This window comes from Alligator mississippiensis, chromosome 6 (assembly GCF_030867095.1).
Source record: "Alligator mississippiensis isolate rAllMis1 chromosome 6, rAllMis1, whole genome shotgun sequence".
Taxonomy (NCBI): Eukaryota; Metazoa; Chordata; order Crocodylia; family Alligatoridae; genus Alligator; species Alligator mississippiensis.
Window position 1 is genome coordinate 98688567 of NC_081829.1, and position 15870 is coordinate 98704436.

At 47.4% G+C, this 15870-nt stretch overlaps 1 protein-coding gene across 1 annotated transcript in view; it reads right to left on the reverse strand.

The window, feature by feature from the left end:
* Positions 1-2021: 2021 nt before the first annotated feature.
* PDCD11 (programmed cell death 11) overlaps positions 2022-15870 on the reverse strand; it is a 38848-nt gene continuing 24999 nt past the window's right edge. The window contains exons 24-36 of the mRNA XM_006273657.4: positions 15398-15500; positions 14591-14765; positions 13245-13301; positions 12115-12237; positions 11546-11668; positions 11225-11402; positions 10309-10428; positions 8322-8468; positions 6859-7109; positions 5899-6067; positions 4320-4473; positions 4001-4166; positions 2022-2559 (exon numbers count right to left, since the gene is read on the reverse strand). Of these exons, the coding sequence (XP_006273719.2) occupies positions 2388-2559; positions 4001-4166; positions 4320-4473; positions 5899-6067; positions 6859-7109; positions 8322-8468; positions 10309-10428; positions 11225-11402; positions 11546-11668; positions 12115-12237; positions 13245-13301; positions 14591-14765; positions 15398-15500 (1938 nt within the window). The 3' untranslated portion in view covers positions 2022-2387. The remainder of the gene's footprint in view (positions 2560-4000; positions 4167-4319; positions 4474-5898; positions 6068-6858; positions 7110-8321; positions 8469-10308; positions 10429-11224; positions 11403-11545; positions 11669-12114; positions 12238-13244; positions 13302-14590; positions 14766-15397; positions 15501-15870) is intronic.

Sequence of the window (15870 nt, forward strand, 5' to 3'; positions counted from 1 at the left end):
GGGGACCTGCGAGCGGAGCCGCTTGTCCTTCATTGACTGTCCAGTTCCTCCCACAGGGACCTGCTCCAGCCCTCGGCCAAGCTGAAAACCCAACGACTCGATGAAAAAGCAGGAAAATGCAGTCCTGCACGTCCGGCCCATGTGCCTCACCTCAGAAGCCAGCGTTGGAGTATGTTTGGCAAAACCACATCTACGAAGTAAAACGGGTCTGGGGGTTAAATCGGAGACCTGGGAGGCCAATTGGGGGCCTGCCCTGAGCCCTCTCTGACTTAAGTGAATTGCCCAAAGTTGCAAAGCAAGTTCTGCATGGCTCCTCCACAAAACAGGGTCAGTCCTTCCTGCCACAAAGCTCGAGACCTTCATTCCGGAAAGCTCAAGACTCAGTCTGCACTTATTTATTGTTCCTCCCACATTTATGATGGTACCTCCACTGTATTTAAAATCTGTCGTCTCCATTTCAGAGATGAAGCACAGAAACGGCAAGTGGTTTAATAGTTTCCCAGGGCCCGGCAGAGTAAGCCTTCACTAGGGCATTTAATTTATTTTCTAGCTCCTCCACTTGAGGGTACAGAGAGTGTATGCAGCTCTTCTACAGGGTCCACATCTCAAAAATTTAAAACCCTGAAAATGAGATTAGATTGAGGGTAACGATGGGCTGCAATTCACACCCACCAGATGAGTCAGGCATTCAAACAATAGGGAGTAAGAGTGGGAGCACTGCAAAAAGATTCAAGTGCAAGATGCAGGGAACAACAAGGAATTCATTGTGGGTTTTGCAATGGAGAAGAGAGCCAAGAATTGATGCAGATTGAGGTTGTTATTCAGACACTCTCCTTAAACCTGGTAAGGAAAAGTAAATAAAAAGACATGACAGGCATTTCCTCTGCTTCTAGGTCTGAAAGGAACAAACAAAAAATTTGCTCAAGAGCCCACAAATTAATCCTACTTGGTTTAAAACTAATTGGAAACTGCAAACCTCATTTATTTATTTACTTGTTTTTAACAAAAAGTTAGTCACAAAACTTTTGTGGTCTTCCTTTATAAAATTCTGGAGGGCCCCAAACTCATCATATTGATCCCTGCTGGCTGAAAGGCCACTGAACTCATCCATAAAAAAGTTCCCAACCTGGGATTAGGATTTAGCACAAACATCCTCTGATTCTTGGTGTGCAAGTTTGCATGTATGAAGTCATATATGCAAGGACTGACCATCAGACTCTACCTACAATCAGAGAACCTGATACAAGCTATTCTCCAACAGAATAGGAGGGAGGGTCTTCAGTCTGATGTAGGAGGACAAGGTAGAAACCTTTAAACACTAGAGGGGTAATGAAATTCTTATATAACTGAAACGGATGAAGAGACAGGATGAAAGATTAATGGACATGGAGATTTTGCTTCTAGGTGATTTGGGAAAACACTTAGAAGGGCATGACTGAGTTCTGGTCCCTGCTCCAAAAAACATTCATGTAGTGCACTTCCCTCCTCCAGCCACATTTTGCAAGGAAGGGGCAACACCACTGGAATCTGTGAGCAGCCCAATTTGTCAGCTAAGAATACCTGCTGGAGTAAACCTCCCAGAGGAAAGAGATGGAGAACAATTTATTTTTGGATCCCAACTGGGCTTAGGCCGTGAGATGGCTGCCGACGTGCTCGGCTAAGACAGGACAGTTTGGGGCACATAGACCTGTTGGTACTTAGGGAAACAGTCTGAAATGGAAAATATTAAAGCAGAACCAATTATTTTCCAGCATCTAAGACTTAGCTTCTTCTCTCAGTTGAGAGACCTCTACCCCGTTTCCTGAAATGTTCTGTCCTTCAGCAGGATCATTTGCAATTTTACACTTTCAGCAAGTTCAATTAAATACTTGTAGGCTTTAAAAAAAAGCCTCAAATCAAGAAGACTGGCAGCAACAAAAAGGCACCAGAGACCAATCTCTGACAACACTAACGTAGATGAGACGCGAGAACCTTCTTGGCGGCATTGAAAAAAGGATGGAGGGAAAAGAAAAATTCTAAAGGAAGGCTGACTTATCAATTGTATTGAAAAATGTAGAGTCAATAAATGTACGTTTTCCATAGGAAAGCAGAACAGGCAGGGGTAGCTGTTTCTATTGCTTATAAAACAATCTGCATTTAAATAACTACATCCAAAAGTCAGCAGCACATGGGAAGTCAGCTGTACTCCTGGGTAAGCGATGAACACAAACAAGGTCCTCTCTTCAGCCAGCAGGTTCTTTCTGCCTTCGGGGGGTCCCGGACAGTCCAGCTGGCTGCTGGTGCTCTCACAAGAGGCCCTGTTTGTGGACACCTGCAGTCCATTTCTGTGCATCCCTTCTGCTCACACAGCCACTGGAAGCAGTAATCAAGTCCCTCTGCTTTGGGACTTAACTCTCAGCAAGGGAGCTCTTGGACTCCACGTATCCCAGCGCTGCGGCTTTCACAGCCTGGATAGTGTCCGCTGTGCCATATTTCTTCTCGTAATCCAGGTAGCGTTTAAAGAAAAACTTCATCTTCTTTGGTGCCAGGCTTAGGTGAATGACCCGCTCAAAAACATCCCTGCAAGGAAGCAAAAGCCCGTTCAGAACATGAAATCACAGCCCTGGGCTCCCAAATCTGAAGTCTTGCCTCCAAACAGTGGAGAGTACAGAGAAAGGTCAAGAAAACCAGGACGTGCACCCAACCTGCTGCAGAACGCTGGTACCTGGCAAAGGAAATCCCTTCAAGTCAGCAATGCTTTGGAATAGAAAGCTAGGGAACCCTTTCCTCTGCTTAGAGAGACAATTGTAGCTGTTCCTCTAGAATCCAGTCACAGTACTTCACCCTGAGCTCAGTGAACGGCACAGATCAACTACACGTTGCGGGAAGGAGGATTTCCTTTTGCTGCCTTTACTCTGAATGCTAGTGAATGGAACCTTTCCATACAATGGGAGAGCAAAAAATGATCCATCCCTTTGTTTTACGTCGTTATATTGAACACAAAGAAGCACTGAACCACTCAGCGCATGTTACTCCCAGGAGAGTAGGTTTGCCCAGCAGTAAGAACAGCAGAGTGCAGTGAAGAGTATTCATTTAATAACAAGCTGCTACACTAGTGTCTGAAGCATCAGTGCACAATACTGGAGTTGTAGTCTCTTGCTCCCCAAGTCAGCTTAGTAAAACCTCCTCAGTAAGTTACTAGCTATGGTGATCTACACAGGACAAAGAGAGCTTGAAATGTTTCCACTCCCGGATTTCCAAAAGGCCCTCTGTTTTTATTTAGAACATGCTGTTGTGATATTTATGGGCTTACGCTGCAATGAGGAAAACTTAGGATGGATATTAGGATGAATTTCCTAACTCTGATGAGTTAAGCACTAGGACAGATTGCCTAGACCAGTGGTGTCCAACCTTTTCACCCTGCGGGCTGGATGGACAGCTTGATCTGGCATGCAGGGTGTATGTGGTGGGGACTCAATATCACTGTTGGGCCCTAATTTGGCCACGTGTGTGGGGTGGTCAGGAAGCAGCCTGGCCCTTATCTGGACATGCAGGAGGGCAGGCCTGGCCCTGATCCTGTTGTGGGGCCATGGCCTGGGCAGGGCTGGAACTGGTCATGTGGTGCTTCCCCCGCTTGCGCTGCCAAATCTCCCAATCTATGAGGATCCCCAGGGGCTGAATACCATGGCTCCATGGGCCTGTGGAGGTGCTCTCATCTCCATCAGTGAGAGTTTTCAAGAGCAGATTAGATGCACATTTATCTGGGATGGTTTAGGCAGGAACCATCCTGGACTAAATGACCAAGACTGGGAAAGATCACAGAATCGTAGGGTTGGAAAACAATCAGGTAGACCCCTCTGCCCTGCAGATATACCTCGAGGTCCCCCTTTCCAATGAGAATCAACCCAACCCCATTTCTCACATAACATGGATTCTCCACTATTTTGGAATATCCCTCCCTTACTGCCTACAGCTGCAGAGTACCCACACTCTTGTATATCTGTGTCTTGCCAGCACTCACCGTACTTCCTTCTGGCTGCCGTGTTTGATCAACATGTCTATGTAGATGGACCAGATGTCAGTGCGTTTGGGATAACTGTTGAGTGTGCTCTCAAAAAGAGCCTTGGCATGGTCTGGGTCCCCAAACTGGAACTCAAGTTGAGCAAACTTGGAAATCACATCCACATCTGTAAAGAGAAGAGACACCTGCTAGCATCAGAAGACAATGAGAATCAGCCAAGCCTCCCAAGAAACACAAGCAGTGTGCATGAGGGAAGAGAAGAAAGACGATACAGAGGAAGGAGAGCGCAGGTGTTTGAAGGGAGAGGGAGAGTCCTCACGTTCTTTGACTGCCAGCCCCTTGAGGGCACGTTCCAGGAGCCTGTGTGTGGCCTCCGCCTGGCCTCGTTTCAGGAGGAAGGTGGCGTACTTCAGCCACACCGATTTCTCCTGACGGAAGCGCTTCAGCATCGTGTGGTACAGGTCTTCGGCTTGCTGGGGAGATACAAAGGAGGGGAGGGGAGGTCAGTCACACAGCTAAACCACCCAGCCATGCTCTCTCATGCAGCTTCTGGCCCTTGCACTTCTAAGGAGCTTAGAGAGAAGAATATTATTTGCTCCAGCCTTTTTGAAATAAAAAGTGGAGCTCAGAGGAGTCAAGCAACCCCCCAGAGTTCACACAGCAATGTATGACCAAAGTGAGGGCCAGAACCCAGATCTGATTCCATCCAAAGCTCCTGACTGGCAGCAGGGGCAGTGTGGGTTGGTTAGCTTTTGAAGACCCCGCACAAAGGACATTTCAAGCCCTTATTCTTTAATAGACAATGTGCCGAGCACATGACCATAATGCCCTTGGGACCATAATGCCCCTGGGGCCGCTGGTAATGCTGAGGTCCTGTGCAACTGTACAGTATGCAGTACCCTAACACCACTTCTGCTTCCAACTGCAGACGAAACAGTAAGCACAGCACAGTTAGCTAACTTTCTGGACTTTTCACCAGCATAGCAGCTGAACTGAGGTGTCATTTCCTTTGGTGTCTCAGGCCTATGAGACCCTATTGGGAGACCTGTTAAGCACTGCTAGGGACAGGCTCACAGAAAGACTCACAAAGTCAAGACTATAATGCATTGGCGCAACTGTCTGGGAAGAATGCCTGGTACCTGCCTGCGCTAGGTCTGATTCTCATCAGTGCTACCAGCCCTTCTACCCATTCAGTGAGGGCACAGCATTCAGACTGCGTGGGGGAAATCAAAGCTTAGCAACAGGCAGGAGATCCAATTATGCAACAGAGGGTAGAGAGTAGCAGGATGCTCTCAGCAGCTCTGTGGCACCCTGGTTAGGATGACTAGAAAGAGTTAACTACCAAAAACTGCCCAAAAATCTTAGAAGACCTGGAAGGATTAGAAGTTACCCCACAGAAATGTGAAAGCAGAACAAAAGCCTCATGCTTGGTTCAGAACAAGCAACATGTTTAATTGGACATGCAGGTACATGTGTAATTCATGTACCCTTACACACGTACGTGATTATACAGGTGCAATTTTACCATAACTGAAACATGTTGCAAACAAGGCAAAATGTACAAATACCTGATTTGTGAGAGAAAGCTTTGGCATCAACGCCTCTAACACTGCCCATGGTCTAACAGCAATTACCAGCTCACAACCCAGGATACATTTTAGACAAATGGACAGGAGGTCATGCTGGCCATGAGATCCACATAAGAAATGAGCATCCCCTCTCCTCTTCCAACAGGTCTCCCAAGCCTAGCCCAAAGCATTTGCTCTGGTTTGCAATCACTCACGCTGGGCAAGGAGCCTGGTCTGACTGCGATGAAGAGCGGTTTCCTGACTTGGTCAGTGAGGAGCTATGACCCTAACTCCTACCACGCTGGACCAACAGTGGCCCCACACACCTACCTTGTGCTTCTCAGAGTTGGTGTAGATGTCTGCCAAATGCTGGAAGACCTTCAGGGGCTCGTTGTACTGAACAGCTCTCTCAAAGACCTTCATCAGCGTCTCCTCAGTACCATACATGTTCTCCAGGTTCAGCAGAGCTCCCCACACATTCAGTTTCTCCTGCTCCTCCCTTAAAGTGAAGCAGAGCCAACCCGTTTCAGTCTCCTGACAGAGGAATTCAAGCCATTTCAACATGAGCCAAGCCTCACCACACCTGAAAAGCTGAGTAAGGGACTACAGAGCACCACTGAAAACCAGGTGGCACCAGGGCTACAGCACAACAATGGCTTTAGGGTGCAGAGTAATACAACAGTGGCGGAAAGGGAAAACTATGTAGCCAAACTGAATTGCAGGGGCAATATTATGGAGACAAAAAGTAAATGTTCAGGTTGCCGTGCATCACAATACCAAAGGAAATGCTTCTTACAGAAAGAGCCAGGAGAGCTGTAGGTCTCCTTACAGCAGCATGGCACTGTCTAGTACCAGGCTGGGGAATATGCTCAGTGCTGCCAAGTACAGAGCCAGCGCCTCCAGAATTACCAGTGCGGCTCTCTGCAGCATCTGCTTGATCCTTCTGGTGTCTCACCCTGGCAGTACTTCATCCCAGATCAGGCACTGCTTACTTTTCAGATCTAATGGGATCGCAGCAGGCAATGGCTGCTGGGCTACAGCCAGCCAAAGCCAACAGAGAGATTCAACTTCAGTCTTTAATCCTAATGCAAAGCAGAGTGAGCTGAGAGTGGCAACCCTCCAATTGTATGGGGTCAGCAAAGCTGATCTGCTATGAAGATTACTGGCAACCCCACTCCATTCCATTTCTGAAGGCAGGCAATGCCCATGGGGAATATTCAGGAATCGCTGACCCACAGAGATCAGGATGCTGTCATCTAGGAGGCACGTGGAGGAGGAGAAGCTTTCTACCTGAAGGAGATGGTTTTGAGCGCCCTTTCCGCCACAGCGCGGGCCTTCTCGATCTCAGTGGCCTGGAGATGGAAAGCCATGTACTGCAGCCACAGGATGGAGCTGTTGGGGTTGCTCAGCACCAGGCGGTCAAAGTCATCTGCACTCTGGGGCTGCCGGGTGGGGTCCATCAAGGCAGTTTCTATTTTGCAGAGCTCCTTTTCCACTCTCTGTTTTTCCAGCTCTTTCTCCTTCTTGGTTTGCTTCTTCAGCTGAAAAGGCAAGGAGAGGGGTTTGAAAACAGGCAGTAGCAGCATTACTCCAGGGTTATCTAGAGTTAGAATGGCGTGACATGCAAGACAGCCAGACAACGGTGGGCCCAAGGCTGAGCATCTTGAGGAGCCGAGTGGCTTATCTACAAGAGAGTGGACTCCTACTTTGAGAGGAAAAGGAAGGAAGAACAGGTTGCTTACCACCCAGGCACAATGTCTGAGCAGAAAAGCATCACAAGGAAGAATATTGGTTTTTCTGAATGAAACCTATTAGGGGTGAACACTAACTCACTAGCTTTGCACCTCAGATCCCAGAGATCACCCTTTCACAGCATTCACTAGCAATTCCAGCCTCTCTCTCTCTCTCTCTCTCATATCACACAACCTACGGTTTCCGGCAACACTCACACTCACTGCCTCAGCAATAAGCGTAGACTTCTCTTCAAGAAAAGCCAGGAATGGAGGGATTGGTAGCACCACAGGTCAAGACTGAAAGGTGTTGGTAGAAAGGCATGGGCTGTGGCTGGCTTGCAGCTTTAGTGGCAGAGCCTGCAGGAAGCCAGGGCTGCAAGAATGAAGCTCAGCTCATCCAGCATCTGTCTGCACTATCTGCTCTGCACAGCAGATTTGGGCATCATTTTTTCCCCAAAGCAAAAGGCTTTGGTAACACTGAAGTAGGTCATAAAATTTGGTTTCAATGCTCCCAAACTGCTCATCTAGGACACCCCCCCCCAAAAAAAAAACCCCAAAAAACCCAGATGATTAATTTTGACTTTTTTTTTTAAATAAGAAGTGTTATGGTCCAAAAATGGTGTTTTGCTTCAAAATTTCCTTTAACTATTCAAAGCATTTAAAAACATTTATGGGTCAGCTGAACGTTTCAATTTTTTTCAAATGTTTTGGTTGGCCTTAAATTAATGTGCGTGTCCCTCCCTCCCCCCACCTCCCACCTCAGATTTTCAATGTTGCCGGCAAACCAGGAAGTCTGCCACTCACCCAGCCCCATGAATAGGTACCCCTCACTCTGGACTTTATCTACACAACGAACAGAAACTAAATACAGTCTAGGCAGCCTTTAGCTGGGGAAGGCAGCCCATATATTAAGACAGTTTTTGATGCAAGGATCAGCACAGTAGATAGTGACAAGATGGCAAGTCATAGCAGCTGTGCCCAGGGGCTTCCATGCAAGCGGCACCGCCTAAGTTACCGCACCGTGGCCTGTGGATCGTCGTCCTCCTCGCTGTCCGAGCTCTCCTCTGGCTGACTCAATGCTGGCACCTTGAGTGCATTTAGTCCCTCGTCCCAGGTGAAGTCAGTAGAAACCTGCAGTCTCGGAGCCTCTGTGTGCTTTACCTCTTGCTTGAAGGAAGACAAGACAGGTGCCACTGGTTTAATATTAAACTCTCACTGCTGCCTCCATCATGCTTGAGACAGCAAGTATTCCCACCTATAGCAACAGCAGCATTTACTGTTGCATAACCAAAATATCCCCTCAGCCCTTGCTGGACAGTGACTTATAATAAAAGCCTAAACCATGAAGGGATGAGCAACAGGCAAAGCCAGGGTCACTGCAGACTTAGCAGACATCAGGGGTGGGGAAGAACAGTTCGTATTTATATAGGAGCTTTCACCGTGAAACCAAAAGCCACCAATGCATCCTGCATATACAGAGCAATCATTTACCCTACAATGAGAAATACAGGTCGCCCCAGAGGTAGACAGTGACAGCTGTTTGATAATGCAGAGTCATACTGCCTAGGAGACCAGGACAAGAAACAAACCGTGCCATATCTAGCTGCAACTGCAGCAAGGACTTGGGGCCCGGAAGAGCAGAACTGGCATTAGATTTGGCCAAGACATGAGAGCCAGCCCTCCCTAACCAGCAAGAAATGCCACAGCATCTGCCTGCCATGCTGACCACCTGAGTTTCTTTGTGCTCCCTCATCTCATAACAGGTACTAGCAGATCTACTCCTGTTCCCTTGTTGTCTGTTCTCTCTCATATCCCTCCTCCTGACCTTGGATGTAAACAGGCTACTTTGAGAGTCTACAAAAAAACTGCTTACATTCAATTCGCTACCAATTTTTGAGGAACTTAATGATCCCCCTAAGCCAATTAAGTCGAGAAGGCCATTTTGGAGTGTGGGAAAAGAGCTGAACGATGAAACTTTGACATCAAGGAAAAATGGATCCAGCAATGGAACACGACTGACATCATTAATACATTTCTCATTACAGACCCCACATCTAAACCCCCTGGCTTTGCTTCACCAAGGCAGAGCTGAACAGGGTTCGTACTGGACAAGGTAGACGTAACTGCTTACTACATAAACAGAATTTTATTAAAGACCCCTAGTGTGAGTGTGGTAAAAACCAAACTATATAGCACACATCACGGAGGAGTGCCCCATTTATTATTTTAATGGTTGCATTGAAAACCTGCACCAGGTTACTGGCAATGCTTTGCCATAGATATCAAATCTAAAACAGTCACCCCAGCCTTATTCCTCAGTGCTGTTGTTTATAGGATGTTTATAGCTTGTTCTGTCATTTGCTTGCTGTATTCCATACAAATAAATTAAAATAAATAAATCTCTCTTTAGCCATTTACTTTCTCTTGCTAATATATATATATTGTATGCGCTTTGGGGCAGGGACCTGGGGTTTGTTCTGGTGTTGGTAGAGCATCTAGGATTAGTGACCTCATGGGCAGTGACTGGTACACCTACAGGCTACAATTAATATCCGAGCAGAATGCAACATGGCAAATCATCACCATATCTTTGGTGTCTCTTGCTGCCCCTCATCCCAGAACTGGTCTTGCCCAACTTGTAAGGCCAAAGCCTGGAGACTTGATCTGATTACAGGATATGTAGCTGCCTCACTACTGACCATTAGTAACCGAGCCCTCGGAAGAACCACGTGCCTGCCAAGTGGTGATGTGAATCCCTTTAGAGATCTAATAACTACATGCAAAGTGTGAGCTATGATAGTGGGCTCCGACCAAGGCTGCTGCTACCAGGCTTATGAGCTAGACAGAACTGGACATACGTGTCACCACAGGCCTCAAAGTAATTTACTCTGTACCAGTCTGTCCAAACCCACCATCCCAGGCACCATTTAGGCAGTCCCTCTGTCAGCCACACAGGACCCCACTGCTTATTCATATTCCCCTCCGCTGGGCTCTGGCAGCCCCTCACCTTGGATTTGCTTTTATTCTCCTCTTCCTCCTCTTCTTCCTCTTCCTCCCAGCAATAGACTTCAACCCCACTGTCATCTTTGTCAGCAGGATGCATTCTCTTTTTCTTTGGTTTTGCCTCCTGTAGTGAAGGGTCGGACAGGGAAACCATCAGGAAGACTAAGTAATAATTCCACTTGACTAGAGAAAACTAATGAGAAGCCCAAAACAACGGCCCTCACTCTTTGCTCATGTACTAGTCGCAACACGAGCCATGGGAGAAAAGTCACAAGCACCCCAGGTTTTGTGTCAAGCCAACTACTAGGGGCCCAATGCTGGCAGATGCCCTGCAAAGGTACTGTCTAGAAAGCTTAGAGATAAAAATCACTTGTGGTGGGTTTTTTTCTTCCCCAAAATACCCTATTCCTGTCTAGTGGTGGGCAGAGAACACAACGGGCCTGCTAATGCCTTGGGTGACAGAGAAGGGTCACTGAGCCCAATCTGAAAGCAGGAGCTCTTGCTGTAAGATCTGGTTACCAGGTTAAAATCCACCCTCATGATTACCAGCTACAGACCCCATCCATATGGATCGTCTGGCCACACAGGATTGATTTACAGCAGAAGAACAGAGGCAGCAAGAGCTGAAACAAGCAGACATTACATGCCCATAAATGCATGCCTTGCTGGAGTGCCGTCTGTGATGGAGGACAGTTACTTTGATGGAAGACATAGCTCCTTTCCAAGAATATTGATCTTTTCCTATTCTTTAAAGATTTCATGTTACAGGTCCTGCTAACCCGAGTGGAAAGTATAAACCCTGAAAACCTCCTCCTTCAAGAGGCTTGAAGCACTGAGAAGACAGGGAAGATCATCAAGGCCATTCACAGCCCACCCCCAGGCTCTCATTTGGGCCCGAACCATCAGGCAGATGTAGCTACCTGCTCGCTTTCAGAGTCTCGTCTTCTCCGTTTCGCCTTCAGCTTCTTAAGCTCCTCTCCCTTCTTCTCCTGCTTTGTTTCATGGAGGGGCAGGCCCAGGGACTTGGGCAAGACACTCAACTTCCCAGTGTCCTCAGGCAGGAAGGAGAGCTCTATGTGGTTCTCCTGGCTACTCACACTGTGGCAAAAAACAGGAGAGAAAGAAAAAGGAAGTTGCAGGTGTTGAAAGGGCCCAAGCTTCGGTTCCACCCAAGAACCCTTCATCTTTCCTCCTGCCCCTCATCTGCCACTTTCCAGCCCCACGGTGGAAGCCTGACTAACCTGAGGACCCTGGCTGTGAGCAGCTTCCCTTCTGGCAGGTGCTCCTCATACACAGTTTGCTTCGATACAAAGTAGGGGGCAACCTTCTGGAACCGGATTCGGCCCACAACAGAGCTGGACAAACTGAAAGGAAGAGAAAAAGGTGTGGGTGACATTACATGCATCTGCTTCAAAAACAAAGCTATAGATGTAACAGGGATTTCAAACCACAGTGGCAACCCAGCACCATGGAAAGATCTGATTTTCTCTGTCAAAGCACTACACACTTTGCACCCTCCACGCTACAGATACAGGGCAGGAACGGCAAAGGGCGCTGCAGGTCAGTCAGGATTGAGGGATACAGGAAACAGAAGCCTGCCAGTGCACTCACCGGCAGCTTAGTCTGTACAACAACGTTTTTAAAGCAAGTTTGCATGCTTAAGAAAAACAAGACGACAATTCTAACTTCCAGAAAGAAATGCACTGGGGAATGTTTGCTACACAACAGGGAGATCAAATTCTGGACCTGTATCCACAAGACAAACATGTTCACCTGGACCCTCGCCGCCCTCTAGTCACACACTACTCACGCAAAAAACACGCCTGAAGGCTTGATGAATTTGACGTAGCCTCGGATCAACTGGCCTTCCTTCACATCATCGATGCAAGTAATTTCAGCATCTTCCACTTCGCTATTGCTCTTAGGATTTGTTCTAGGAGAGACAAGTGAGACAAGAGTTAAAAACACCTCACACTGGCTGAATGGTCTACATGCTAGTGTTGCTACAGGGAAAAGAGTCAGTCCCAACTGCCAGGGGCTGCAAAGCAGTGAGTCCTTTCCACAGGAGCAGAAGCATCTTTGTTCATTCAAGTGCACTGTCTGCCTCTTTATCCAGAACGTACACAGCATAACAGAGCTCCATGCTGTTGCACTGGGGATTTGAAGATAATATGCCTTGTCACAGTTTTCCTGAAATCTAATGTAATATGTAGGAGGGCAAAAGCACTGACTGAGGCTTTGTGAAAACATGGGGATTTCCGCTCCCCCGTGTGGGAGGCTGAATTAAGGCCTCTTCACAGGACAAGTCCACAATTGTGCAGCACAAACAACATACAAATACATTTAAGAGCTCAATCTATGTACACAATCGGACCCTTGAGGGGCCACGCCTCGTGTCCCCAATTCTGTCTGGATGCAAAAAGTTAAGAGTTTTAAAAAAAAAATCCAAGCCCTTAATCTGCAGTTTTGTCTGAGAAGCAACATGAAGTAACCCATTTCTGCTGCCAATACACAGTGAGAAACAAACATTTTTGTTTCAAAGCAAAGCCAAAGAAAGTTCAGCAAGAGGCAAGGTACAAAGTGAAAACCGAGGATGCACACAAAACCAGAGCTGAGTGGGCAGAGCTAATGGCACGGATACATCTCAGTCAAGCCTGTAACAACTGTAAATAAAAAACGATGAAATGTTAACCCAGACAGGGGCTCCACATCCAGAGCCATGAACCTGCACGTTCTCTGGTACATGGAAAATCCTTTACATGGAACGAACAAACATCCAAAGCCAATTTAATTTCTTACGAAGTCTGGACTATTAGGCTGATGCTATAACCTGAGCACACGTATTGGCCAATAGGGTTACAGATCACATGAACTATTAAATACCAGATGTTACCACACTTTTTAACTCTCAGATCTATAGCTAGAGGTTAGGACCCTTACCTGGACTGCCGGAGGGAGACTTGGATTTTGCCATCTTCATTGGAAAGGATGCAACACCTGGGTATGGGGGACAGGAAAGACAGCAGGAAGCTCAATTTAAAAAGTCCCACAAGGAAGCAGAAGCTCTTCTTACAGCCACATGGAGCATGAAACATGCCTTATGGGATACGAAGAGCCCAGTCCTCCGAGGCACCTGCAGTCTATTGCAGACTGTATGGGAGAATGGCTCACATGTCAACTGAAAACAGGAACACCACCCATGTTACATGGTCCCCTGCATCACAGTATCTGAGCAACAGAATCAACAGGTTACAATAGTCCCTTGTAGTATGGAAGTGCAATTACTCCCCTGCTACAGATGGGAGGCTGGCACGGACAGATTGACAGGCCCATGACTAGATACAGATGTCGCCAAATAATGCAGATCAATGTGCCATAATATGCTACTTTACTGTGCAAAGCACGTCACCCCTTGTCCTTACTGGTGTGAGAGAAGGGGCAACATGATCTCCCCACTAAGCCAGACCTGTTCCCCATGATCATAAGAAAAAGGCCTGGCTGAGCAGGGAACTCCAACTTCTCTGCTTACAAAGTGGCAACCAAGGTTCCCTGGGGTGCCTCTCTAAGTGCAGCAAGCAAGCAGGTGCTTCACAGGCCCTTGAGCCCCCAGAGCACCAGCTCAGGATGGCTGGAGAGTAGGAGGAACTCAGGCTGCTTGTACTCCTCTGCCAGAGAACTAATAGGTGTCTGCTGCAAAAGCAGCAATGTCTATTACTAACTTTTGTTGTGCCACTGATTTTCCTTTGATGTGGTGTGACAAAGGGTAGTGACATCTATTTGCTCACAACTTGTATCACCATAAAAAAAAAATGTTATGTTGGCACAAATGAGATGTCAAGCAACATCTGTTTCCACCCAGAGAGACACAAGTTCATAACAGAGGTAGGAATTCAACATAGGTCTCTTTAAATCCCAGTCTAATGCCCTACTAATTGGGATATCCTTCTCCTCCTCAAAGCAGGGGCCAAGGAGGGAACTAAAGGAGGATGCACACTTAGTGTATGGGATGAGGGACATGGCTCCAGACATTTACAAGTAAGTTTAAGCACTTAAAAGCCAAATGCATTGGGGGGCTGAGGTTGGAAGCCCCTTGACACTTCCCAAAACACTCTGAAAAGGTTTGTTTAAAGCTTCTTCAGCTGGAACACAACAAAAATGATTCAGGAAGAAGCTGAAATGTGCTGGACCAGTGTCAAACCCTATTAAAGAGGACCGGTTATGGAGGAAGGATCTTTCCAAGTCCCCCGCTTGACTTGAGAAGATGAAAGGACAAGAGAAGCTCTGACCTGACGATCTCACCCACGCGGAAATGCTCCCAGGGCTGCTCCATGTACGAATCGCTCAGGTGGAAGAGGCTAGCATTGCCAATCTTGCCAAAGGGAAGCGCCACAATTAAGCCGTGCGGGGTCACCTTTTTTATGGAGCCCAAAGTGATGGTTCCCTTCTCTAGGGAGTGGATTCCTGCAGAAGGGAGGAGTTCAGAGGGGCTGAGTCAGATACCACATAGGTCTAATACATCCCACAGATCACATCCTCAGGGCAATGAAGAGTGAATTAAAGAGGATTCTGCCCCAGTCACCAACCATGCCCATAGCCTTTTGTTCATGTGTAGTTTGTGCGCTCTCATTTCACTGCCCCTTTCGTAATACAATGCCGGGGTCACCCCCCACAAACCTACCCCACTCTGCTGTACCAGGACCCAGACATGCCCCCACATCTGCTATACTAAGACCTGTGGTCATTAGTAAATGGCTTGCAGGCCACTAGATACTACTCAGAAAGCAAAGCTGCTTCAAAAGACAGAGACAAAGAGTCAGCCTGGGACATTTGGGAGGAGAGCTATTACTTTACTCCAAAGGGTTGATGCTGTACAAAACAGAGGGAGTCTGAAAACCAGTCTCAAAAGCTCTGATCTCTGGGAAGTCAGAAGACAGAGCTTTGGTCCTGCACATGACACAGACCCAAAGCTAAACTCTGAATCACAACCCGCTCAATTCAGGTTCCAATCTAGACCCACTTCTAATTGTTGACCACAACCTGGGTGGTGAGATGCCCGGGGAGGAGCACTGCTGATAAACAAGACTTTAACATACCCGTAAGGGACAAACAGAGGTTGGTGTTGGTGGGATTCATGCCAGTCACTGTAGCAGACAAAGCCTGTCCGCTCCTGAAGCTCTTCTCTGGATGCTTGAAGACCTGGCAGGAGAGAGACCGCTGCTCATCACCCGGGAAGATGTCTCAGTGATTCATTTGGACTTTGACTAGGATAATCTCAGGACATGCGAGGCTCCAAATAGGAACTACGGACATCTAACGTGCATCTACTTGAACCTAGATAAACAGGTTTGTCCTACAAGTAGGATATGTCCAACATCAGTGGTTTTGCAACATAGAGTGCAGCTAGGAAAAGCTGTGCTAATTTCCAGGTTGTCCACATGCTTTGAGAAGCAGACAGCTGAATTGGGCAGAGCAGCGCAAGGCTGGTTCCACTAAAGCCCTCCATAACTCCAGGTCCCTACTCCTCATTGACACCCTTGCTTAGCCACTCATGGACTGTGCTGGCCAC